The 25,742-nt window shown below is 37.9% G+C and overlaps 3 protein-coding genes and 1 long non-coding RNA gene across 10 annotated transcripts in view; 1 reads left to right on the top strand and 3 right to left on the bottom strand.

The window, feature by feature from the left end:
* The window catches only part of LOC124210717 (angiogenic factor with G patch and FHA domains 1), a 53,652-nt gene extending 36,083 nt beyond the window's left edge, over window positions 1-17,569 (bottom strand). For 3 of the 5 annotated variants that reach the window (XM_046608985.2, XM_046608986.2, XM_046608983.2), the window contains exons 1-7: window positions 16,532-17,569; window positions 16,208-16,453; window positions 15,870-16,037; window positions 15,423-15,582; window positions 15,019-15,179; window positions 14,150-14,592; window positions 13,933-14,032 (exon numbers count right to left, since the gene is read on the bottom strand). In XM_046608985.2, the coding sequence (XP_046464941.1) occupies window positions 13,933-14,032; window positions 14,150-14,592; window positions 15,019-15,179; window positions 15,423-15,582; window positions 15,870-16,037; window positions 16,208-16,453; window positions 16,532-16,705 (1,452 nt within the window). In that variant the 5' untranslated portion in view covers window positions 16,706-17,569. Of the gene's footprint in view, window positions 1-13,891; window positions 14,033-14,149; window positions 14,593-15,018; window positions 15,180-15,422; window positions 15,583-15,627; window positions 15,704-15,869; window positions 16,038-16,207; window positions 16,454-16,531 lie in introns of all 5 variants that reach the window. The other 2 variants (XM_046608984.2, XM_069133079.1) reach the window with 2 other exon arrangements.
* On the top strand, window positions 17,019-19,128 carry LOC138190349 (uncharacterized). Its single transcript, XR_011176272.1, has 2 exons — window positions 17,019-17,408; window positions 17,565-19,128. It is a non-coding gene; the product is annotated as an uncharacterized lncRNA (long non-coding RNA).
* Window positions 19,129-19,410: 282 nt separating this feature from the next.
* Window positions 19,411-21,284, bottom strand: LOC124210708 (uncharacterized). 3 transcript variants are annotated; one of them, XM_046608967.2, is made up of 3 exons: window positions 21,060-21,284; window positions 20,437-20,782; window positions 19,411-20,360 (listed from the first exon to the last, which is right to left on the bottom strand). In XM_046608967.2, exons 2-3 carry the CDS (start codon window positions 20,752-20,754, stop codon window positions 19,464-19,466), a joined length of 1,215 nt encoding a protein of 404 aa, XP_046464923.1. In that variant the 5' UTR covers window positions 20,755-20,782; window positions 21,060-21,284; the 3' UTR covers window positions 19,411-19,463. The 3 variants fall into 3 exon arrangements, with proteins under 3 accessions (XP_046464923.1, XP_046464934.1, XP_068989179.1); XM_046608978.2 differs by having other exon boundaries at window positions 21,188-21,284; XM_069133078.1 differs by lacking the exon at window positions 21,060-21,284 and adding an exon at window positions 20,951-21,032.
* A 1,052-nt stretch (window positions 21,285-22,336) lies between these two features.
* LOC124224854 (glucose dehydrogenase [FAD, quinone]-like) lies at window positions 22,337-24,696 on the bottom strand. The gene is made up of 7 exons (XM_069138191.1): window positions 24,628-24,696; window positions 24,409-24,540; window positions 23,772-24,325; window positions 23,381-23,683; window positions 23,219-23,333; window positions 22,721-23,091; window positions 22,337-22,642 (listed from the first exon to the last, which is right to left on the bottom strand). Exons 3-7 carry the CDS (start codon window positions 24,222-24,224, stop codon window positions 22,535-22,537), a joined length of 1,350 nt encoding a protein of 449 aa, XP_068994292.1. The 5' UTR covers window positions 24,225-24,325; window positions 24,409-24,540; window positions 24,628-24,696; the 3' UTR covers window positions 22,337-22,534.
* Window positions 24,697-25,742: the final 1,046 nt, after the last annotated feature.

Here is a 25,742-nt window from a genome sequence, read left to right as displayed (position 1 = left end):
GAAACGATTATTTGTAAAATTTTCTTGACGAAATTAAATTCAGTATACTTTTTTTATTGCACGGTATTTAAACGGGACAGATCCTGGAGGATTTTTTAATTCGATGAAAACTGGCGTTGAGAAATTGTTTCAGCAGAAAATAAAAAAGGACATGTATACATATATCGGTCTAATCTGAAACAGTCTTGTTATATACGCTCCTCAGTTTGCACGTTTTTTTCTTTTTATCAAATTTTTGCTTCAATTCTACCTATTATCAATTAACAATTTTCTTCCACGTATATCGAAGTTACCGAACATACCACTATTATTATTATCACTACGAATAGCGAAAAGTGATCAATTTTCAAAAATTTTTCGCACTGAAATTGAATGCGATGCACTAAAATTTCGCTGTAAATATAATTGATCGAAAAGGTTATTTGAGGTACTCGTTCAACATTTTTTGCTGTTCAATGACAATTGTCCGATTGGAAAAAAGAATAAAATTGCTTTACTGCGTATTAAAAATCCGAAAAACGATATTTACTAAAGAATGTATCATATATGCAAACGGTACGTGGAAGACAGACAGGATTACAACATTGCGCATGGTATTTATACCGTGATACACCTGTTTCAGAGGCAGCCTTATATTATGCCAACGTGTAGCCCTTGCACGAGAGAGTTTATACACTGTATGGACGTGTATATAATTATTGTTAAAACGTGTATACTTATTCACCGCAATTTGGACAGGTCCATAACAGGTATCAGACCGATTATTATACTCTTTGTAATTTTTCGGGTAAATTAGTTGAGAATAAAGCAAAGAAAGTCGGGTTTAGGTTTGAAGGACAGGAAGGAAATAATCGCCTTCGTCGGAACGAGTACAACGTACGTGCGTGTGTGTGTTTACGTGTATGTATGGAGACGTTGACGGAATTACATTGTGGCCTGGCACGAAAGGCGGTATTCGAAATCGTGAGAGAAGACAGCGGGAATAGAGGAGAACGGTTGAAAAAAGACGGCGATGAGAAGTGAAAAAATTATTATATTTACATATATGTAAAACCTAAACAGCAGGAATTAAGGAAAAAAAGAAACACATCCGTCGAATACAATGTATGAGGTGCAACATTTTTTTACCGCTTTGGGATGTCCAGACAGACAGCTCTCGGACGAATTTTATTTCAAGAGGAGAATCAGGCTTCAGAGGATGCTGAAGTTAGTATTTACCGACCGTGCATTACCGACTTGCAAAAATGCATTTTCTGGCGTTATTCTCGCGTGAAAAAAAAAATGTTTTCGGATGATTTTGGACGGCATTACATGTAGAAATGCGCTAGCTGTGACATTTCCACGTTCGCGATGCGTGGGCTTGGATAATAGTGAATAAAACGATATTTTACTCGGTCGGTAAGAATCGATTATGACATATTCTTGATAGAATTAAGATGACTTACAGAAATGCATTTCTTGGCGTTATTCTCGCATGGAAAAAAAAAATTGTTTTTACATCATTTTGTTCGACATTTCATTTAGAATTGCGCCTTATTGTGACATTCCGACGTTGGTGATGCGTAGGCTTGAATAATAATTTAAAAAATGTGCCATTTTACTCGGTCGGTAACAACTCACTAGAGCATGCTCTTAATGCCGTTTCACAGACACGAAAAATTTTCAGCAATAATACGGGGAAGAGTAGCAGAGATAGAGGCGATGAAGGAAGAAAAGAAATACAACCTTCGTGAAGAGACGTGTAAGACGTGACTGAGTTCAGAAACGAAGAGGGGGTTGAAAAGTAGTTTTTCGGTCGACACGAGATCCTGGGAACGAATCGTTGAAATCACCTCGGTGGATTTATTATACGTATAGTATACGGTGCGGATGAAAGCGGAGACGAGACAGAAAAAAAAAGAAAAAAAAAAAGTCAAAACACGAGATCAAAAAAGAAGGAAAAAAAATATAGTACAAGTTAAATAGCCGTACAATGTATGGGATGCAACATTTTCGAGTCCCAGACAGCGGACAGCTCTGGGGAATTTGACACCCGGGGGGAAATCGGGTTTGCGATTTAGTCGAGGCTTTACCTTCGAAGTCTCAGCGATTCTTGCAGGCAAGTCGGCTTCGCGTTTATCGCCGAGGAGGAGGACGACGAAGCGAGTGAACCTACCCACCTAACCACCTACGTATCCACGTATTGCTCGGAGCAATATTTCAATTGGACCCGCGTAATATACATTTGTTATTTACTTTGACAGGCTTAGCCTCTATACTCCGTAAATCAAAAGGCGATTAATTAGAAACTGCAGCGGTATAACGCGCCGCGCACTCCCTTCAACGGTCTGAGTCCCGTGGGCGGACCGCAATTGTCGACCGTCTAGTCGCCACCAAAGGACACCGTTCTGATCGCCGAATAACCCCTCAGACAACTCCGAAACCGGAAACCGTATGCTGGACGTGAAGATTTCAGTTACAACTGTTCAGGAAATTCCTAACAAAAAGAAACCGAAATATCTTTATTTTAAGAATAAATATTGGCTGGTTTTTGATCAGAATTGCATGTAGAATGTGGGTGCCGTGCACTTTTTCGCGTTAGGGATTCGTAGACTTGTATTATATAAATTGGAGGTATCGAAGACCGCATAGGAATCGAGTAAACAGCATCCCTTTAAGATGAAGCTCTGGTCACTCTTTACCGACAGAGTAAAATGTAACTTTTTTTCCGCCATTATCAAAGCATACACGGCACTGATATGAAAATGCCGCTGTGAACGCGATTCCACGTACAATGCCGAATAAAAGTACCGAAAAACTTTTCTATCTAATGAGAAAGATAGACCAGGAAATGTGTTTCTACAATAAGTCGTAGATAATTCCATTAAACAGGAATACGTTTCTTGGTATTATTGTTGCGTAAAGTAAACCTATTTTTTGAATATTTGTATTTGGCACTGCGTGTAAAATCGCGCTGACTTCGTTATTTTTACATCAGCGATCCGTAGGGTTTGGTAATGGTAAAAACAAGTGACGTTCAATGCGGTCGGTAAAAACAAACTACAGCAGCCTCTTAAGATGTTTTTACCATGATGTCGCATAACTGATTCAGGAATATCTACTTGTCAGTATCGGGATACAACTTTTTCTTAAAATTTCAAATCGATTTGAAATTATGCGTAGGTAGATTAATCGTGCCATTGTTATCAAAAATTGCGTTCTGGTTAGCTATATAAGACCGAAAGAATATCGTCCATATTTTTCGTCTATTTATCCGTCTTCGATGTTATAGTTTCCAAACTATTAAATCGTCGATTCGTGAGACAATTTATCGCACAAACTTCATCGTCAGAACGATCACACGACAAAAAATGTCGAATCTAACCAATGATTGAAAAAAAAACCATTAAATCTATCAAAGATACAGCGAATGCGCAAGTTCTACGATGTCAAATGGTGATGAGTGCAGGTTAGGAGTAGGTCACTCACCTCTCCCGTATTCGTTTTCCAAGACAATGGCTGAGTTAGTCTAGGCGAGTTTGTTACGGAGAAAAAAGCCTTACTAACCGCAAGTATGTACAGGCACGAAAAATAATTGAAGGATATTCGGAATGAAGAGGATGAGGAGAAAAATGGGCGAATCATAATTAAGAAAAGACGAGCAAAAAAAAAAAAAAAAAAACTCAAAAAAGGGATCGAGAAGACGCCACGTGCAAGAGGGTCGTCGGCCACAGTTTCCCAAGCATCATCCTCGTAGATGCGTTACGTAACATCGACTTCGGCCTTGCATTCCGTTGTCTTACGCAAACCGCCTTTGGCGATATGAGCGCCGGGAATTCCGGGTACAGCGGATCACTTCCGCCTCAAATATTTACTCCCGAGATCCGCCATTTTTTTTTTTTTAACTTTATTCGCTATACAGCGAAAGGCGAAAACACAATTGCGTTAAAGTACAAAACGAGTAGAAAACTGTGATAATTTCTCATCACCGAGAGAAATTTTTATATTTTTGCCTAATAATAACCGTTGGAATTTTGTTTGTTTTTTTTTTTTTTTTTTTTTTTTTTCTTACCACAATCAAAAAATACTGTCTCCAAATTTTTTTATGTTTCAGATTCCTCGAACTTAAAATTTGATTCTTTCGATCGTTGTTTTAGAATATTTTAGGCTTTCGAAGATTTTGTCATGTAACCGTTGGTTTTATTTTTTTTATTTTTTGGTTTTTACATTTTACGTTATATAAACAAGGTGACGAAAATTTTGCTCATTCAATTCATAATTTTCGGTAATGTAGAGCAACTTATGTGACCAAGAGCTCCAGAAATTGTCCACCTTCGACACATTGGATTTGAATTGAAAAACACACAAGCAACTAGAAACGGACCGATACTATTTTCAAAAGTTAACTCGGCTGAATTTACGAAGCATATATAGTTGAAGTTTGAAAACAATTTATAAAAAAAAAAAAAAACAAAGTAAATTTGAAAGAATCAACAGCCGACTTAAAGAATCTATTGCGATATAAATATTGCCGACCCAAGAAAACTGCCGAGACTGCATGGCGAGAAAAAAAAAGAGAAGAAAATAAATCAAGAGAGAGGGAAAAAAAGTATAAGAGAGGAAGAGAGAGAAAAGATGAAGAAGGAGAATTGAGGTTGACGTTTACGAGCTAATAATATGACGGAGTAATCCTACCGCGGCTTTCAGTTGATGTTTGATCATTCGGTTGCGTATCGAAGGAAAATGCCAGAACCACTATCCGTTTCATATATGTATAATAATAATACAACTCAAGTCGAGTTCTTTCACGTCGAATACGCGCGATCGGATTCAACGTCGAATTCGAATAATTCGAGCGGAAAAATTCCCAGTGAAACGTAGCTGTTCGTGTCACGTCGCGAATCTACTCTTTTGCATGTTTTATGATCATACAGGTGAAGGTATTACATTGTGATCGGATATCTTCGATTTATTATACTCTCATCGCTTTGCCGTCATTCTGTAAAAAATTAAAATTTCGATGTGAGACTTGATTTTCAAGATTTAAGACACCGTATAAATGTGTAAAAAATCGCGAAGCTGAAGTTAGTAAGGTTAAATTACGGTCGAATGGGATCCACGGATCGTATTAGAAGTATAGAAAAGGGAAATAAAAACCGTCCAAAAAATCTCCAGAATCGGAAAACAAAAAACATCCTAAATATTGCACAGAAACGAATTCGAGTAACATAAGGGTAAGATATCAACTATTTGATAAACGTTGAACGAAAAATTACTGTTTTTTAGTTTTGGAACAACCCAGAGGAGTATAAATTTGCGAAACATACGAGTTCCTCTACGGTATAATAATATTATGTTATAAGGTCTAGTGGATTTCAGACAATCCTATATACGCTGTACATACACAGCGAAATATAACCAGCGTGAAAAAAAAAAAAAAAAAAAGGAAACATAAAAACAAAATTGCAAATGCAAAATGTATGATTTCAACGCACGTCTCTTTACGAATGAACAGGAATAGAAGCCGGAAAAATTATATAAATACGAACGAAAGACACGGAGGCGTAATTTTCAACAGAGTCATTGCAGAGTCGAAGAGTATAAGGAAATATCCTTAGGCGATGTTTACTGCGCGGTGTTAATTCCGCGTAGAGGTTTGTGTTTTCCTGGCGTCTCGTTTTCCTTCCTCCTTGCGTGTTTTTTTCGTATTTTTTCTTTCTTTGTTTTTTTTTTTTTTTTTTCTTGTTTTTTATCCTTCATCTCTCTCGCGTTGTAAAACGACGTTGCAAGTACGCTGGTAGGTAGACGGCATTACGCTGGACGGATAGACCTTATACACGTTTATCCACGGGTAGGAGGTAGGTACGTAGGTAAGGATAGGAGATGTAGGCGCGGCAGCATGCCTTTCTTTACACACTGCGCTAGACAGGAGGTTGGAACAGATCGCGGCAGGAAATCGTTGTAAATCGTAAAATGGGACGACTTCTTCCCGTAAAATGGTGAAACGTTGAAGCTGTTAAAAGTGGCGAAGGTAGTAGAGTACAGGGGAAATCCATAAAACTAGACAGTTGCCGATACAGCCCTTCACCTGAACGACCCTAGCCGCATTTCCTACATCGCGCTGCCTAGGTGTGGAAACCAGCATCTTCGATACCGTTTCTCGTAATTTTAACGCAAGTCTGTGTTTCCGCTTTGAAACGATTATACCGAGGGAACTAAAGGAAAATAAAAAAAAAAAAAACGTTATACCGAATTTTCTTTTTTACTTCTCGGAAATATTAAAAACGAAAAAGTGCAAATCACCGTCAATGGAGAAATATGAGCGGAATAACTAGCTATGCAAGACCCGAGGGTTCAATCACTCATCGATTTGATGTACACATGGATTTCAAAAGATTTCACAGGCTTTCAAAAGATTACAATAGATTTAATGGGATTTTAAAGGATTTCAAAAGATTTGGAAAGATTTCATAAGATTTCAGGGATTTTGAAAGTTTCCAAGGGATTTCAAAAGATTTCAAAGACTTCGGATGATTTCAAAGAATTTCAAGAGATTTCAGAAGATTTCATGAGATTTCAAAGATTCTAGAACATTTCAGAAAATTTCAGTTGTCAAGGGATTACAAAAGATTTCAAAGACTTCGGATGATTTCGAAAAATTTCAAAAGATTTCAACAGATTTCAAGGATTACCGAAGCTTTCGGAAGATTTCAAAAGGTTTCACAAGATTTCCGGAAAAATGTAAACCAGATTTCGCGAGTGATTAACCCCTCGGCAAGACTAGGAAATGTTAAAAAGGGAAAAAAGAGTCGCGTGTAAAGTGATTTGTATGAATAGTTGAGTCCGATGTATAATACACGTATAATACGGATGCAACCGAAGAGGTGCACTCAAATTGATCAGTTTGCCGGGGTTTTCATGCAGGGAGAGTTGTTTATTCGTTTCACTGGAGGGTTGAAGCAGAGTAACGAGATTTTACGCTATTTTGCAATTCATTTACCTTCTGGTTTACTGCAATCACTACTTGTCTAGTACACTGTGTCTCCTCCGTTCCTCCATCCATTTTCGCTTCGCCATTTTACAACCGTACAATGTAACTTTATGGGTAGGGAAAAAACAGGTGCGCCCATCAACTGTTTCCACCTTCGTTGACGCGTACGGGAAACGGCGAGGAAAGCAAGGTGTGTTTGCACGTAGGTACAAGGTGCGTTCTATGTAACCTGCACTTTTAACCGAACGCATCCCGACGCAGCCCTAAACTCCTAAACCAATTCCCCGTTTAACGCTTTTATATGGGTCACGTCTGCGTCGGGCAGACAAGAAATTTTACAACGAAATCGTTGAGTTCGTTTTGCAATTTACACGTCTGTTTTTTTTTATTTACAACGTTCTTTTCATACATTGAAACGATTATAATAGGTTTAGTAAAATTTTGTCTTCGATCGTTTACTACCATATCGTTGCCATGTAAATTTCCTTAAAAAATTTTGACAACTCTTCTAAACGTTCATCTTTTCCGGCAAGTCTCGTTTATTTTATTTCATTCGTTCTTCTTTACTTTTTCTTTCAACAATCTCACAAATAGCATCGATCCAAAATTCGCACCGATTTTCAATGATATCTTCAACTGTTTTCAGTTCATCTAAAAACTTCCTGATCTGCACCTAAATTTTTTCTCTCAATCGTATGAATTCCTGTTCTCGCATCATCATCGCGACTCAAAATCCACTTTGTCTGATTGGAAGAAGAAAAATAAGAGGGGGGGGGGGGGGGAACGAATAAAAAAAAAAGTATTGTGTACACCGTAACAGTAAATTTGAACTGTCGGTGCATTCCACGCACGATTTGAAGTGTGTGCTATGCACTTGAGCAGCATGGGCAGAGTTTGCATCGGGAGGCCGGAGAATATTGTGATGCAGTTTACAACGTGCCTGGACAGCTATTTATGCGTCACCTCGTCAAAGGCATGGCAGGCGATTTCCCTCGTCGATGGAATTTATATACTAGTTATTATATGCGAACGCTGTTTGTATTCAAGTTTTATAGACGCAGCACGCTCTGCGGAAAACCGAGCCGAAGTTGTCCCAGCGCATGATTCGAGGCTCTGTCGGTTTTCGAACAAAAGCGAGTCAAAATTCCGCCAATGGCGGCGCGTCTCTCGACGCGCATGCGCAAAGCGCGCAAAGTCAGAGGCTTCTGATTCGCTGAGCGGATGCGCGACGGTTTGGCTAACTTCAAACGACTCCAGTTTGAAAGCCGTGATACTTTTGACTGTTTCGCAGGTTTCCGCGAATTCACGTTTCACTTTTTTGCAAGGAATATCTAGTCGCGATTGGTTTTCGCGGAACTTGTAACGTCTCTTGGTTTCGACAAGGAAAACGAGATACTTGTGCGTGTTTGTCAGCTGCTGCTGCAGAGTACCGTTTAATCGCGTTAATTAGTTGGAAACTAGCGGCGTACCAGCTGCTTGATCAAGTTACCAGATAAGTTAATTAATTATTTAATCACGACGCTTCGTAGAGAGGTTTATTGGATCCGGGTTCCTTGATTAATTCTAGACTCGTCGTACTCGCGACAATGAATATATCCACATACATGTTTCTGTAGGTATTTCCCTGGGAAATATTGGCTTTTTTTTTTTAATTATATTTTTTTCTAATTAGTTAAGAAATTCTCTTCAACAATACCGACCCCTCAATTTAACGCTATTTTCAATCAAGTGGAGGCTTTAATAAAATATTTCACAATTAGTCATAAATCTGATCGATTGTTTGCAATTTTTAATGCTGTAGTATTTGCTGATAGAAATATAGGTATATTTTGATGTGAAAAAAACACCGAGATGAATTTAAAAAAAAAACAATGTTGAATATTTCAAGCGAAAAAAAATTGGCCCTGCAGTTGACCGAAAGATGTAAGTAAAGGTATGCTCATTATTTAAGTGGCTGTAGTTGGATACGGCAAGGAACCTGACAGATCCCTTCACGGGGGTAAAGTGCGGGTAACTTAAATACGCGGTAAAAAGTAAAAGAAGAAGAAGAAGAAGAAGAAGAAGAAGAAGTAATATCGCTTCGTTTCCGTGGCCGGGAGCAACTGCACTTGCATTCTGGAGGGAACGAAGGCGTGCAAAATTATTAAGTATACCTATACGGGATGCAAACGTAAATAAGTATGGTGCGTACGTATGAAAATACGTGTGGTTATTACATTATACAAGGTGGAAGATATGTATAAAATGTAATGTATGAAGTAAGAAATTGGCGAGGCTTCGCGAGTTGCGGACGCAACTGCGCTGCAGTTTCTTTGATAGGTATAAAAAAAAAAAAAAAAAAAAAGGAAAGAAAGAAAAAGAAAATGTTCCCCCGGTGTCGGGCTATTACGCCTTCCGTTTGGAAAGCCCGCGAGGTTTTTTAACTCGTCATTTTTCATCCTGTCGCGTTTTTATTTCTGTTTCTTTCATAGATCTTGTAACTGCGCATCTGCACTCAGCTATTGCAAATCGCAGGGTACGTACTTGTGCCGACTCGACGAGCAGCCAGCGTAAACTCCAGCTGAATAGCCTTCTTCGCTCATTGCTCGTGTTATTATAGAAAAGAAATAACTAAGCGCGATTCTAAGGAAAAGGGATTCGCAATCTCGTGAAATATTAGTTTTATGACTTTAAACAGGTAATACGGTACGTCCTGATACTCTTTTTCACTCGGAATATACACTCGTGGAAAAAATTAACGCCCCCAGTCTTTTGCCCGAAAAAAAGTGCAATTTTGACACGCGTTAACTTTGCGTCAATCGCGAGAAAATCAAAAATAATTTGGAGCTCAAAATCTTGGCTTTGAGCTCCATTCTTTAAATTTAGTCTGTACGCATTTTTTTCGAACATTTCTATCTTTGAGTCACTCGTGTCAAATTTGTAAAGTAAACTTTCGAATTCACGCCGTCGAGAGCCATGATTTTTTTTTAAAAGATTTTGAAAGTAACCATTGCAATTTTGTAGCTTGGAGTTTCCTCTTCAAAATACTCTTTTTGTAATTTTATCCGCGATCTTTCATCATCGCATAGAGATTTAAAAATAAAGGAGACTGAACCTCTGAATGTCGCTTTTCTCAATCTCCAAACGAAGATTATCCTCAACGTTACTAGCAAATTTGTCAAATTCCAAAGATGGCCCTTAAAAATCGGTGATCGACGTTTGAACTTTACCGCGAGATAGCTTCCGTAAAAATGACGATCATATTTTTCCATCTATCTCGAGGAATAGAAATTTCTCGTTAAAATAGCGCTTTGGAATTTCTCCTACGTTACTTAATTAACAAAGATTGATTCAAGATAAAGAGGATTTAATCACTTGTTACGCAGGGTCAAAGTTTTTCGGAGACTATTTCCTTAGATGTTGGACAACTTGGCGAGAGAAAATTGTATCGAAAATTAAAACAAAGTATTTCGAAGGAGAAATTCCAAGCTACAAAATGGACGATTTAAAAATCCAGCCAAACGAAACTATCTATACTTAACAAATTTGACACGGGAGACTTGAAAATAGGATTACTCGAAGAAAAATGCGTAAGACTAAATCTGGAAAATGAAGCTTAAGGCCAAGATGTTCAGCTTTAAAATCGTTTTTAATACAATATTCTACTTGCAACTTACGCAAAGTTACAGCGTTTCAAAGTTGAATCTTTTTCGGCCAATAACGGGGGACGTTAATTCTTTCCGCGAGTGTATTTTCTTCTACCTGTTGGGATAATTTGATGTCGATGCAAGAATATACTGACTTTACGGTACTTTGCACTCAGAAGTGTAGATAAAACTGCCTGAAATTCGATTTCCGTAAGTGTTTTTATTACATATGGTAAACCGAGAGTTCCGTTTTACCCACAGGCCAGTAAAACTTGTCCAATACGTCTCGTCTATCTTATGTAACTACAGTTCATGGTTATACATACTCTTCACACTAGTACGTTATATTTTTTATTCTATATCTCTATCTTAGACCGTTGCTTGTCTCAAAATTAAACTATCGCACGTAAATGAATCAGCTCAAATCTTGACTTATCCTACTCCATCATTTTTAACCGAAGAGTGTGATAGAAAAGCTCCGAACAACGTTATCGAACATCAAAATTTTCCGAATGGTCTAGAAATGGGTTGAATTCGCATGTACGCATCTGTGTATTTATGTAGTTCAGGGGCTCCTGAAAAATTCATGAATAAAAATAAAAATTCGAATACGACTGCAGTATATACATATAGAAAATATCGTTCTATCGCACCCACCTCTGTTTTCGCATTGCAAGTTGGTAACAAAAATTCAAACATCACGTCGACGGATCCAACGTGTATCCTGCATTCGCCTATGGCTGCTTTGTATAATATAAAGGCAAATGCAGAGCGAACGGACGTAGGTAGGTAGGTAGGTAGGTATGTAGGTACGGTAAAAATGGACAAATGGGAAAATGGACGAACGAACGGACAGACCAAACAAATTTAGCAAAAGCAAATGAACCGTGTTGCGCGTGACGCGTGGGATGGGCAGGCAGGCGTGGGAGTGCAATAGGCCATGTGATGCGTCTAGACAAAATAATGATTTGAATTTCAATACATTTGCATTCATTATTGCAGCACGCACCGTGCAATCGGTGCCGGGTTCAGCGGCGTTCGCACCACGGATAACGTATCGGGCAAAGTTTGCCATCCCCCCCCCACCCCCGACCCCTCCACATTCGGCATTTTTCTCGAGCCATATTTCGTTCCGCATTTTTATTACACTCGTTCATTTGTTTGCGATAGTATTTACCACGATTTCGTCTATTTGTTTGATTATTTTTTTTTTCAATTCTTAGATTCTTCGTTTTTTTCGTCAGCTGTGAACACCGTGAAATTAGTTTCTGAAGTACAGTTGGAAACAATTGAAGTCATATTTCGATAAAATCGAAGTGGTACAGAATTAAAAACAAAACGACAGTCTTTTTTTTTTTAATACACGCTCCGAGTGTAAGAACGAGTAAAATATGCAATGGAAAGTTCGAATGGTTTAATTTTTTCAATTGAAGTTTGGGTAAAACCAAAGTATCTTCTTAGTGTCTACTCACATGTGAATTATGTACGTACCATTGCGATATCATGATTTTATTTAATATTGTGACAACTAATTATAAAAAAAAAATAAAAATAAATAATACGTCACAAGATCAAGGGGAACTCGAAAAAAAGTACTGGATAATTTCTATTCTTCGTTAGTATTTTCTGATCTGCTTGCTTTCGGCTTTATTTTACTTTTAAGTCGAATTTTGTATTATCCGCATATATCGTATAATAAACCGAAAACCTGAGCTTCATAATTGTGTCGTGTTCGAGTGGTAGAAAAGTACAAGGAATTAAGATAGAGAAGTTTAGAGAAGCAAGGCGTTACTGCTCTGCAAGTACTTGGGTAAAAAGAGAAAAAACGGAAGAGAAAAAGGCAGAATTACCCCGCGAGTGACTCGGAGGAAGACACTTAAATCGTTATTCCGTACTAGTACTTCGTGTATCCTGAATCCTGATGGAAGACGTAGACGATCCATGATTATAGGCCTTTGCTCGCTACTAATTGTGAACGACCAACCCGGATTTGCCGCGCCGCGGTAACTAGTCGTGAGAGACGCAACTAAACAGAAACTGTACAAAGCAAGCATGCCCGACTTCAGGTCGGTGAAAATAAAAACACTGGTTATCGGCAGTCGGATGTTCCTCTAGTTGCATAGTTTGTAGCGATGCCCACTAATTTTAAGCTAAAACTAACCGATGCATCGATTAATCGAGTCTGGAAAACAATCGAACACGAGTCGATTAAATCGGTAAAGATTAATCGATTAATCGATTCTTTCGAATTTTTTTGAAACGGTGGAAATGAAAACAAAATTTCGTCAATTTTGGTATGTAGTTTTAACAGCGGAAAAGTTTTTTCATAATTTATAATTTCATTAGAAATATTTTTCAATATCAGGTGAAAATATTCAATTATCATTTACTTGTTACATCAAATAAGTACTCGCTAAGTGAGACAATGATAATAATTGATACTCCAGTCACATAAATTGATATTGTATTGCCTCGTTCGTGGGATTAAAAAGCAAACACCGATTGTGAGGAAAAGTTATCGAGTCGTTCGATTACACACGATTAATTGAGAAAAATAATTGATTATTTTTGGTAATTTTTAATGCATAATTTGCTTTATTGCAATTAAAGGTGAACGAAAGATGTTAGTAGCATTGTATAATATTTTCATGAACCATTTCGACATGTTTCGAACACATCAAACAGAAAAAAAAAAACAAAACCCGTAATTAATTACATGGCAATAAAAGGAGAAAATTTATAATCTAATCAATGAGATTATCTTCAAACGATTCGTCAAACGGAGTGAAAGGGAATCGTGTAAATAGATTTCCTTCGGTTGTTATAGTCGTGAGTTAAAACCGCGGAGCGGACTTCCCTTTCCGTTTTATTGTGTATAGTTGGGGCATAGGTAGGTATGTATAATGTAAGCAGCTAATCATCGCATTGCAGAGAATTTTTTACCGCGTCAGAAGTAATTCAGGCGTGTTAAACTGCGCCGGGAACGTCAATGGAAATTTAATTCCTTTCGTAAAATTGACTGCGCTGATAACTTGGTACATGTGAATTTCCACATAGGAAATGTTGGAATTGAGCGTACCTTGATATTCGCGATCATCTCGTAATTTCGTACAACCCAGTTATACGAAATTACAACAGTCTGATACAAATCGATAGGACAGATAAGTTTTACGACAAAAATCGATTCAGGCTATGTCAGATCCGAGACTTCGATCAGCGTTATTAAAGATCAACATCCATATTTGGCGAATTTCTATGTCAAGTGAGAAAATAAAATTAATGGAAGCAAACTTACAGATCTAGATCGAAAATAGGAAGACTGAGAAAAGGACTCACAGGTTCGATTCTGCCATCACCATCTTTTCCGAGTGATTGACCCTCCGTCCATCCCATTTTTGAGAGAAGCTTGAAGCCTTTGTTGTCGCTTGCAATCGATCTACATTAAACATAAAAAGATAAAATGAATGAGAAATTTAACCGGAGACATAAAATGAATCACGATTAATTAAGAACACAATATCGAAGCAGTAAAGTTTCCTGCAACTTCACTTACACATCGACGGAGCTCTGCTGAGTCTTTGCATGGTGATTCAGAGATCCGACGAGTACTCGTCTTGCTTGAGCACGATCTTGGTACCCAGCAGCGACTTGACTCGATGTCTTGACGTTGTTTTTCTCAACGCCAAATTTATACTTCAATCTTCTGAGTTCAGATTTGTGCTGGTTTTGTTTTTTCGTTGTACTTCCTTCGGCGTTAACGTTTTGCTGGACGAGTCCTGGTTCGCAGTGACCACAGGTTTCGTGCCCGTTGTGAATGTGACAAAGTAACTTCGTACCTCCGACCTGAATTATCGAACCGTGCACAATCTCGAATGGCTCGGATTCCTGCTTTGCTACTGATAACCTTTTGCCATTTAATATGGTCCCATTTCTTGAGCCCAGATCAATGATTTCGTAACGTTTATTTATTTCATCGTACTGGAATCTTGCGTGTTGCTAAAAATAGAGTAAGTCATCCAGGTTGGTTAACGTTTTTCTATTAGTCTGAATTCTGTTTATTAGTTCGACAACGAATCGAAATTTCTTCGTTTACTTTGTCGCTTACTTATAAAGCTACTACCAATCGATGTTTGTTCATCATTTTACACTTTTCGCGGATCAACCAGTCTTAAAAATACAATCGATTGGATTTTTGAAACGAATAGTAAGATTACAATTATGAACATTTATAATGGATATAAGAGTAGAGTCAAATTTTGTATTTTCAATGCAAAACCACATGGTTCATGCATTTTTCAGACCAACGGTTACAGGATACCAATTTTTCAGATTATAATTAAAATGTTTTAGAACAAAATGGCTTCTGAAATTCAAATGTATTTCTCAAAAGAGCATTACATGACATCTTTAACAGTAACCAACCTTGCTTATGTTGATATCTTGTATAAGAACAGAGTGATCACCTTCTCTGCCCATAGAGCCACCGGTATAAGCGACAAGAAATAAGGAACCAGGTTTTAATTTTGGCAAACTGGTTTCCTTTACAATAATTCTAATGCAAGGCGGATAGGTTTTGGTCAACTCTGTAACAAAAGGATTATTATATGTGGGTTTTTCCTGTTTGAAGTGCTGCAATAATGAAAAAACGTGACGAGTCTGTATCAATAGCAAACCATGACGGCAAGTGGTGGAAACGAAACAGAAATTTGAATTTTGATATGAAGTTAATTTGCTTTAATACTTCATTTTCACCCTAATCAGCAAGAATCCCTATCCGAAATATTATAGACTTGTGAATTTTTGCCGAAAAATAAACATAAATAAACCTTGTTCAACTTCGTTTTCGCTCTCGTCACTAGAGGACATTTCAGAAGCAACATCCTGCGTGCTCAGGCTGTTATCACTGGCAGAACATTCACCCTCTTCGTGTTCATCGTCACCTGACTCGCGCCCACTTGCAAGAATTTTTCGCTTTTTCGCCATATCCTATAAGAGAGACACGTGTAGGTATTAAAGGTATTGGATATTTACCTAAGGCGTGCTGTCTAGATCTTTCAATTGTTATGTTTGAAAGGCCAGTTATTAACTCATGTATCTCATCCGAAACCTGAAACAAAAAGGAATAAATAATGACTTCGTTAATGGTGCATAGATTTCTATATTTGTCGTTTTTACAGCTTTAATCAGTGATTCTGGTATCGGGTATGTTCGATTCGTCATCTCACTTTCAACAAGCACAACATTTATTCACAAACGATCAATTCCGACGATACCTTATTTGCCTTCCTGGCTTTTCGCTTCTCCTTTTTCATAATTTCCCCTTTCTGTACTGATACTTCACTCGATGAGACTTGAGTTTGACTGTGAAACTTGTAAGTTTTGCTCGTTTCATCGTAGCAGTAATAGGTCCCTGAGTTTCCATCGTAATAAAGTCCTTGTTCCTGCAATAAATAAACAAAGAATATCACGTGGTTTGAATTTATTTTCAAAGTAAGAGAAATTAATATTTCTGATTTAGATTTTCACTGGGAATTAAATCCCAATAAAGTTCATGATTCTGCAGTGAAGTGAGCCAAGATTTCAGAATTTATAATCAAATGTAAAAATTTACCGCATCGTAATAATATCCGGTGTTATAATCGTAGTAAAGGCCGGACGTTTCTTCATAAACAAATCCGGTTTGCTGTAGAGCAGATTCGGCCGCTTTTGTAACCTGCTCAACAATGTTTTCCCCATTTTCTAACTTGCTCAAGTTCCAGTCTTGGCTGGTGGCCGAATTATGATCAGCGTTCCTTAATTCCGTTTGCGTTGCACAGTCGACGAGTAGCTTTTCAGCAGATTGCAATTTTCCTTTCTTCTGTAAATTTACGGATGAAAATGAATGCAATTTGCTTGATAAGTGGCGTAAGGTGTCACATTGTAAAAATGAACTCACGCAACCATTCAATTTGTTTCGCAGTTTGTTTATTTTCTTCTTCTGCCATCTGATGTGGTTTTGTAGTTTTCGTATGAAATCCAATACTTGCGGAAGATCCTTCAAGACATCTTGATAATCCTCATCTAGTATCGATGTCACATCGTCACTATCGTTCCTTTGACAAACTTCCATCGCGCTTCCCAATGGGATGTGTCAAAACATGTTTACTTTAGGACACTCATTTAAGATATGAATAAGAGGATGAGAAAAGGTCAATAAAATACGATCGATCAATTAACCTTAAATGCATTATTTGATAAGCTTATACTACCCGACTTTCGTAATAAGTTAAACTGAAATAACGAACATAACCTAAAAGCTATACGTAAGAGTGCGACCAAGAGGTGGTATTAATTAAAGAAAAACACTGATCTGATAAAAAATCATGTTTCAATGAATAACGTTAGTATGACTCGTTATTTCGTTTGTGTACATATCATCGAAAGTATATTTTTTTCGTCATCACACGAGCTGGTTTGATCTAATCGAACTGTCAGGGCAATCATTAAACACTGCACAACCCTGCAAAAAACATGGAATACCTAACAATGCCTCGAATGCGATAGATTTTCATATGATTGTTTTTGTTTCTTAACCGTGTTCCAAAACTTTTCCAAACACAATATGTGCCCATATCTCACCGATCACGTCACATAACATCAAAGATAAAACCACTAGTCCGGAAAAGATGGCGATAACAAATTGCAGCCTAGTCCGTATATGTTACACGTAGAATCCAGATGGATCCTAATGTAAAAAAAGAGCAGAGGAGGAATAGGAAAATGACAGCTCGCAATGCAAATAATAGAGATCAGTCCAATGCAAACAAATATGAGTAAGGTTAAGGTTATTTTTCGTGCTTTTCGGTTCGATTATAATTCGTAGTTTATTTATTTATTTTCACACCAATGCCAATGTGCCGACCAGAGGCCCAAACACAGACGCGTGGGTTGGATAGAATACTCGGTGAGTGTTTATTTTTACATTGTAGTGTTTGGAGTTTCGTCATCCCTTATCATCCCTTGGCTCCACCATTAGGCACCTTTCGGAGAAGATATTCCGGAGTGAACGAGTTTCATACATCAGAATTACACTGTGCATATACATCTGTGTATGCATACATACAATACCATTTTCATTGATATGTTTACAATTCGCTGGCACCATAAAATTCTAAATATTCTCATCGCCGAAAATAGTAACATTCACGGTTCACATACGTATCGGGCACCTGAGAATGGCAGATTCCGAGGCAAGGCGGTGATAAGGTAGTCAGATGTTTGGCAACTCGTATACCGACGTAAGTATTTATTATATGATGCTACTGTAAAATGATACAAGGCTGAAGTTAGTAACATGAACGTATCGAAACGTTGAAACAAAAGTTACTATTTTACACCTTCAGAATAACCGATGAAGTTAAATGAAATCTGAGTTGTTTGTTGATGCTTTATTAACGGTTTACTAAACTTCAGGTAATCCTAAAATTGCAAAACAACGAGTTTATATAAAGATACATCGTTACAATAACGTTACAAACTTCAGTGTGATAAAATGATTTAGGCATGTTAGGGTCATAAACTTGGTCATCAACTTAGTTGTCTCTTGCTCAAGTTGTATCTCCAATTTTATATCTCTCTTGCGCAGTAACGACCTGGTTACTTATAAATGTACTAAATCTTTCTCCCACATTACCTTCTTACAATTCCAAGTTCGTGAAACTTCTATTATGTAGATTTCCTTTGCAATACCTAGATGAACCTAGAAGTCAATTTGGGAATGGTTGAAAATTTTATACAATTTTAAGTGATATAAGAATCATTACATTAGAAAATTGATATTAGTTTGAGAACATTGAGAAAAATTAATTCTTTTGTTTAAATGGTTATTGGAATGTATTCATTTAATTCGGGATAACAATCTGCCAGCATATGCAATCGTAATTATTTATATTCAAATATAAAAACGTTTACTTACTGCTACACAGTTTACAACAGCAAAAGTGTATATATAAAAATTAGTATAAAGCATTACTTCTACAATATCAGTCAGGCCATTCAAATTTAATCAGAAAACTTACGCTCCATCAAGTGAATGAATTTCCATATCTCAATAGTAATATATTATTAGAAAATACGCTGTTCTATATTCACGCTAATAATTCGAGTTTTAGTTTAATCACGAGTTATTATTTGTAACAGAGTAAAAATTAATTACATGAACTTTCCACAGAAGTGAAAATGGGTAGACCAAAGCTCTATATCGGAGCGAATAATGTATATGGGGTATAATATTCCTCTTTAGATCGATCAAATTGTGATCCTGATCATTTCCAACTTGTTTCATAACTCGTGGAATGATTGTTCTCACTCAATTCAGAAGCGTTTTGGATTTTTCTTTAGGGTGATTTAAAAAATCATTCGAACAAAAAAACAATTCAAAGGTTCTTGGATTAAAAAGAATGATATAAAAATAATATGAACCTGATCAGAAATGGCCAGGATCAGGTGTTGCTCAATTTAGCATGGGATATGCCATCTGATTGCTATGAAAGTTGAGGCAGTAAAAAACGATACTTCCGAGATACTTATATTGATAATAAAACAACACAACGATACCACATTTGGCATAAATTGTCATGTAAACTTCAAGTTTTCATGCTATTGTTATATTGAACTTAAGAAAAAACTTTGAACTGAAAATTCTTGTATTTATATTTGTACTTTTGTATATGTAGATATATATATATAATTTAATATAATATATACTAATGAAAAAGTAGTTATATATATATATATATATATATACATTTTTTATATTTATTATTTTTATTTATTATTTTGTTAAAATAAATCTGAAATATTATGTTGACAGTTATTTACCAACTTTTTCACTTCTTCTCATTGATGTACTCTTTCAAATCGAGTAGAAGTTTTGCCAGACATGCGATTCTAGTGCTTGTATCGGTACAGTCGTTGATGCCCTGATATATTAGGGCACTAGTACCGCGACTAATAAAAACTTCGAATTCGCTATTGAACATCTTGACGATTCTTTGCCCTGGCAAATTACTATACTTAAGAATATCTATGATCTCATTGTGCAGTTGTTTCTCGACATTTTCCAAGGTCCGTCTTACTTTGGTATTTACCTGTAGACCAGTTAAAGTCTGGCATGATGGATCTAAATTTGAATTATTAATTCTGTCATCTGTAGAATCCAACGCATAGTTGCAAGTTTCACCACTCTCTTTACCGATCGAAGCTTTATTTTGAAATTTATCTGCAAAGGTTGTCGGTTCACCGCTTGCTGCTGCATCAGCAGAATCTTGTTCACGTTCTCTTATTTTATTCCTGTATTTGAATAATCCGTAAAGTTTGTTCCCCAAATTTGAATCAACAGAGGTTTTGGAACCTGACTTCATAGATGCATCGTCGACAGCACACACTTCGGTCAATACGTTACTTGATTTTCGTTTACCAAATACACAAATGGGAACCGAAAGCTGTGGTCCTCGCAAATTATCGCTCAAACAAACGATGTCATTGCTGTGCGACGATATCATCGACTCTGACGATTCAAAGATCTCACAAATAGATGCTGCCTCCATAAGAATTTTTATCATCCTTGTAGTAGCCTCTAACCTGGCTGCATCTTTATTTTGACCTTGACCTACAGCACATAGATAAAAAACTTTGCACTCTACCTTAAAAACTGTTGAATGCAGAGAGTCCACAGACATGTCTGCGTATTTAGGCTGACCCAAGTTATTTAGTGAGCAAAGATTCTGCAAAAATAATTCGACAAAATGTCACATTAGTCTGAACAGAGCTTCCTTTGTTGAATGATTTAACAATATTTACCTGTAGGACGAGATGTCTGTTAACTGGATCGATATTAATCACGCACGTTGCATATTCCTGTGTTCTTGCGAATGTTTTATAGTTTGCATTCAAATACTTTTCCATAAAAGCTTCAGCGGCATTGCATTTGGCTTCTTTTTTGGATAGGCCGTAACAACCCTCGGCTGTCAGGGTCAAACCGTCCCGTGAAATTGGGCAAATGATTCGCATAACAAATTTGTTAAAGCCTTGACCATTTTCACTGGATATCAGTTCATAGCTGGGTTTTACCCTATATTTGGCCATTAGATTATGCAGCCTAGAAGTTGGCTGCTGCATTTTTTTTCTCCAAGATTTCGAGTGTCAGCTGAAAACATGGGGTTGTTAAATTATAATTGTTACCTGCTTATACGAAACAAAAGCAATCGGCGTTTTGTGAGAAAATTGTACTCGTGCAAATTGCGATCTATATACAGGATCTATAACGTATAAAGTTTGAGATATTTGAATAATGCTAGTCTCGTTTGCATCGAACCTTATATGACCAGCGATGCACGTGGCTGTTCGGCAAAAGGAACGCAGAATAAAAAATGGTGTATACTGCGTTAGGTATACATTGCTAATGACAAAATTAACCCACTTACGATAATATAAATGTCTCTGTCGTTTTTGAACGCGGGCTTAACTTTCCCCTAAAAAACTGCCAATTTTCTGAGCGAACCGTCAACTATTATTCTACTCTTCTCGGTGATTCTACTCCAACGTAACTCACATGTTTTTTTGCTGTTATCATCAGGTTTGTTCTCGTCTTCACGCGATTTCAACTGGAACTCTGCAGCCGAGTGCAGCCAATTAGGGATGGTAAAATCGATTCCGATTCTACCCGAGAATCGATTCTGTGGTCAAAAAACTCGATTCTTTAGATTCGATTCCCAGTTATCAGAATCGATCTAGAATCGATTCTTAGCGATCGATTCTATAATTTATTTTAAAACCGGAGTAATGACACTATAGCATCAATATTGAATGAAAAATGGTCCAAAGTATATATCGTTATGAAAATATTTTAAATTTAGCGCTCTCTGTGCGCTCGTATCGTTTTCTGACCCTCCTTATTTTTTTTTCTTTTTTTTTTTTTTAACCAATCATCTTACAAATATGTATGTTTTTATGACATATATAGTTCATTTTCTTTTTATTTTCACATGGAGATAGCGCCTTCTATATTAAGATAGATATATGCAAATTAGTTGTAATATGTAAAATGGCGCCTAGTCCAGTATGGATTTATTTTACAAAAATTGATAAGGGGAATAACGTAAAGTGCAATGAATGTAATAAAAATTTAACTTATAAAAATAGTACGTCGGCTCTAATTAAACATTTAAAAAAAGTTCATAACATTGAACTACCTAATTCGTCGAATGAATTAAAAAAAAGAAAAATCTTACTCAGAATCGATTCTTCAAAAGAATCGATTCTTGAAATTGATTAATCGATTCTGAGAATCGAAATCTCGGAAAAAAGAATCGGAATCGAGAATCGATTCTTCAGATCATGTTTCCATCCCTACAGCCAATGAACGCAGAGCGAATTCTGCATACTTACACGTATCCGCGACGTTGGCTGGATTCAACGAAGATTTTGAAAGATTACTAACCCCGGGTCAAATGACGTGGTAGATTTTAACTGCCACAGGCATAACCTCAGATTTCTACATTACCGATGTCCTAATATGCTTTCAATGCAAATGAGTTGGTAACTGAAGAGAACTGTAATTTTCGACATGCTCTTAATTGTGTTACGTTGCCGATCTTTTGATACATCTTCAGTTGACCTTTCTAGATTTTCTACAGTATTCGTAGGTAGATAAATAGAGTAGAGCGTGGACAAAAACAGTCGTCGAGTAAAGTTTTCCTGGTTTAATCGGCGTGAAAAAAGAAGAATGTGTACAAATTTGGAAATCTTTTCTACAATATAAAGTACTATACACTGAGATTTTGAAATTAGGTAAGTTTTCTCTCTTTATTTCATTCCAGACGTTGACCTAAATGAATGAAAAAAAAAATTGTGTTTCAACCATTTTGTTTCACCAGCTTCGTTTCCGCATCTTGCGTATTCATTGTAGGCAACCACGTTGAAAATTCTGCATCGAATGTTTTTTAATTAAACCAGCAGCTCGTTCTCCAATCATCATAGTCGGTCCCGCGGTATTAGCAAAAGTAACCTGTGAAAAAAAATTTGTCTCAGTGTTACTGGCCAAAGTTTTTGGAATGGATTCAAAAACCATCAGCACGAAACTCACCATGGGCATGATGGAAGCATCCGCAACGCGGAGTCCCCCGACCCCATAGACTCGTAACTGAGGATCAACGACTGCCATGGGATCCGAGGAAGGACCCATTTTGCAGGTTCCTCCCGTGTGAGCTCGGGGCACTACACTTTGTCGTAACGCACAAACCCAGTATTCCGTGCTAAGAAAAGGGTGATCAGAGCAGACATCCATAGGTGTGGTGGACAAGGTGAAATTGTGGGCTTTCAAAGCGTCGGTGTTCGCCAGTTTCAGGGTAATATTTATGGCTTCTATGAGGCCAGCAACGTCGGCAGGCTCACTCAAGACATTGCTCCAAATTACAGGCTTGTCAAAGGGGTTGTTCGAAGCAAGACTGATTCTGCCTGGAATATAAAATGTCAGAAGTCTTTTTGCTTTACTTCTTATAGTTTCTCGAAAGTTGGCACCTTCGGTATGATTACGTGCGAAAAAAAAATCTACCACATCGCTGATTTCTAGCGAAATACGTACCCCTGCTTCTTGTGTGGTGATACACTGGCCATGGAGTCACTGTGCGTTTGCCCGTACTTTGTAAAGCATCGAGTTCACCTGGTGCACACCCTGCGACATAACCAGAAGCGAATATCTGGATGGCTGGAAAAGTGGCCTACGTCGCTTTCGACGCTACCGCACCCACAACTTGCTCAAGTCCGTTGCAAGAAACAGGACCGGTCTGAAAGGCCATAGATCCTCGAAAGCAGCGGCCCAATTATTGTCGTAGATATCAGACTCGTCAAGAGTGTACTGAAGATTGTACATAATTTGATCTTGAAAGTTTTCGCCGATGCCGGGTAGATCTTGGACTACCCTCACTCCCACAGAATCAAGGTGTTTTTTGGGCCCGATACCGCAAAGAAGCAGGAGTTGAGGCGAGGCGATAGTGCCTGCAAAAACGATCACTTCTCGGGCTGCACGGACCGTCAGAAATTTGTCGTTCTGGAGAGAATTTGAGGAAATTTATTTGTGCTTATAATCAATGGATATTTTTAATCAAGAGAGTTCATGCGACGATGCCATTTTATACATGATAGTACTCGACACCCACTGCAATCTTATTCTCGATTATAACTCTTGTGCAGGTGGAGTTCAGGGATATCTGAAGATTCTTGCGGTGTCTGACCGGCCATAAATAAGCCGTGGCACTGCTACGTCTGACTCCATCTTTGCTCGTGGTTTGAACGACGCTTAAACCGGTAAGCTGATCTCCGTTGAGGTCTTCGCTGATTCCAACACCCGTCTCCATAGCTGCGGTGAGGATGGAATTTGTTAGGGGTGGTTGATACGGCAATCTTTCAACGGAAACTGGCCCCCCCGTGGCGTGCCAGAAGCTCCCAACTCTGTCGATTTTGCCGTTGGTTTCCCCCTTAAGAAGAAATGGCTTGACGTGTCCCCACGACCAGCCCACGTTGCCCATGGGAGCCCAATTGTCATAGTCTGTCGGGTTGCCCCGCAAGTAAACCAGCCCGTTGTGAACCATGCTGCCACCGAGAACTTTGGCTACTTGAAAGTGGCAGGAACCATTCGTAGCACGACATCCATGACTCTCGTTTCTTGATCGGTATCCCCAATCATCCGCATCTTCAAGATCAGATTACGTGTACCAATTTCCGAGTTTATCCGCAGCCATGTGCAGCTTCTATTTCATTCACTCAATTACACACCTACCGGCTACCGCAAACGGAACCCAGGGATCGATGCACCTGCTGACTCGTCAGGACCATCCTGTATGATCAATACCTTCCAATCAGGATTCTCACTCAGTCTTGCAGCCACAACCGATCCGGCACCGCCACCTGTAATCAAATTAATACGAGGAGAGTTAACATTTCGACGCATTATTTTCTCTCTGTGTTAGTCGAATAACCTGCAGCCCCACTTACCCCCAACTACGATGTAGTCGTATCCGGGATCCGGAGTCTCGATTGATTTTACGCGTTCGCATGTTCCCGATATTTTTTGCTTCGTCGTTACGAACGCGTTAAGGATAGATAGGACGTTGTAATATGCTGAAGGACCGCACATTTTGGCTAGACTTGGACCCAGGAGACCCGCATTGCAAGACACTGGCAAGGTATAATTGTACGTCATTTCTGACGCAGATGCAAGACGAATTAGTTGCACGATATTTTCATTGCAATTGTCCCTTTTTTTGTATCCGGTTACCAGCAATTTCTGTTACCGCTGTCCCAACTTCCAATTGCACTTACTGATATTCTCTACACTTAATGACTGCAAACTGCATGGTACAGTCACTCTGGAATACGAACGTTCAATAAACAATAAACTGTAGCAGTTGTCTTGAAAAAACACTGCTACACATTCAGCAAATAAACATAAATTCCCCTCATAAAATACCAAACGAAGATGCTCGATCCTTCTCTCGAACATTTTACGTAATTGACGACCAATGTGTTAGTATGATACAGACTGACTTTTCCTAAAACCCAATACGAGTGGTTATTTCTTTACTTCAAAATTGTTGTTGAACCACAAGAGCTCCTCTGCTCCACTCTAAATTAGGTTCAAATGTACTTATTGTTAGTCATACAACACGTTTTAAATGAAACATGTGTGGAAAAATTCTGAAATATTTCGTGCCGTATGGATAATGTTCAAATGAATTCCTAACAGCTTACTATCTTGTCGAAATCAAAACTGGAACGAATTTTCTTTCGAAGCAAATTGTATGTGCCAATAATGACTAGCCACGCAAGTCACAAGAGAAACAAACGATACGTTGCTCGTAGACCCATAAAATTTCCTTGTTTCAGTTTTGATTGAAACAAAAATAGTCACCCACTGGGAACCCATTAATTAACATTACTGTATGTGTACATATATGTGTGCCGGAGACCAGACGCCAAGATTTATAAGTAGTGGTGGCGGCGTGGACCTAAAAATGTTAATCTTACCGCGTTGTGTTTCTGGCGTGGGGTATGCTATGTATATAATATGAATGTACTGCGTTTCGATTTTGTGACTCCTTGATCAAGAA

Source organism: Neodiprion pinetum, chromosome 1 (genome assembly GCF_021155775.2).
Source record: "Neodiprion pinetum isolate iyNeoPine1 chromosome 1, iyNeoPine1.2, whole genome shotgun sequence".
Lineage (NCBI taxonomy): Eukaryota > Metazoa > Arthropoda > Insecta > Hymenoptera > Diprionidae > Neodiprion > Neodiprion pinetum.
This window is presented reverse-complemented; position numbering and strand designations above follow the sequence as displayed.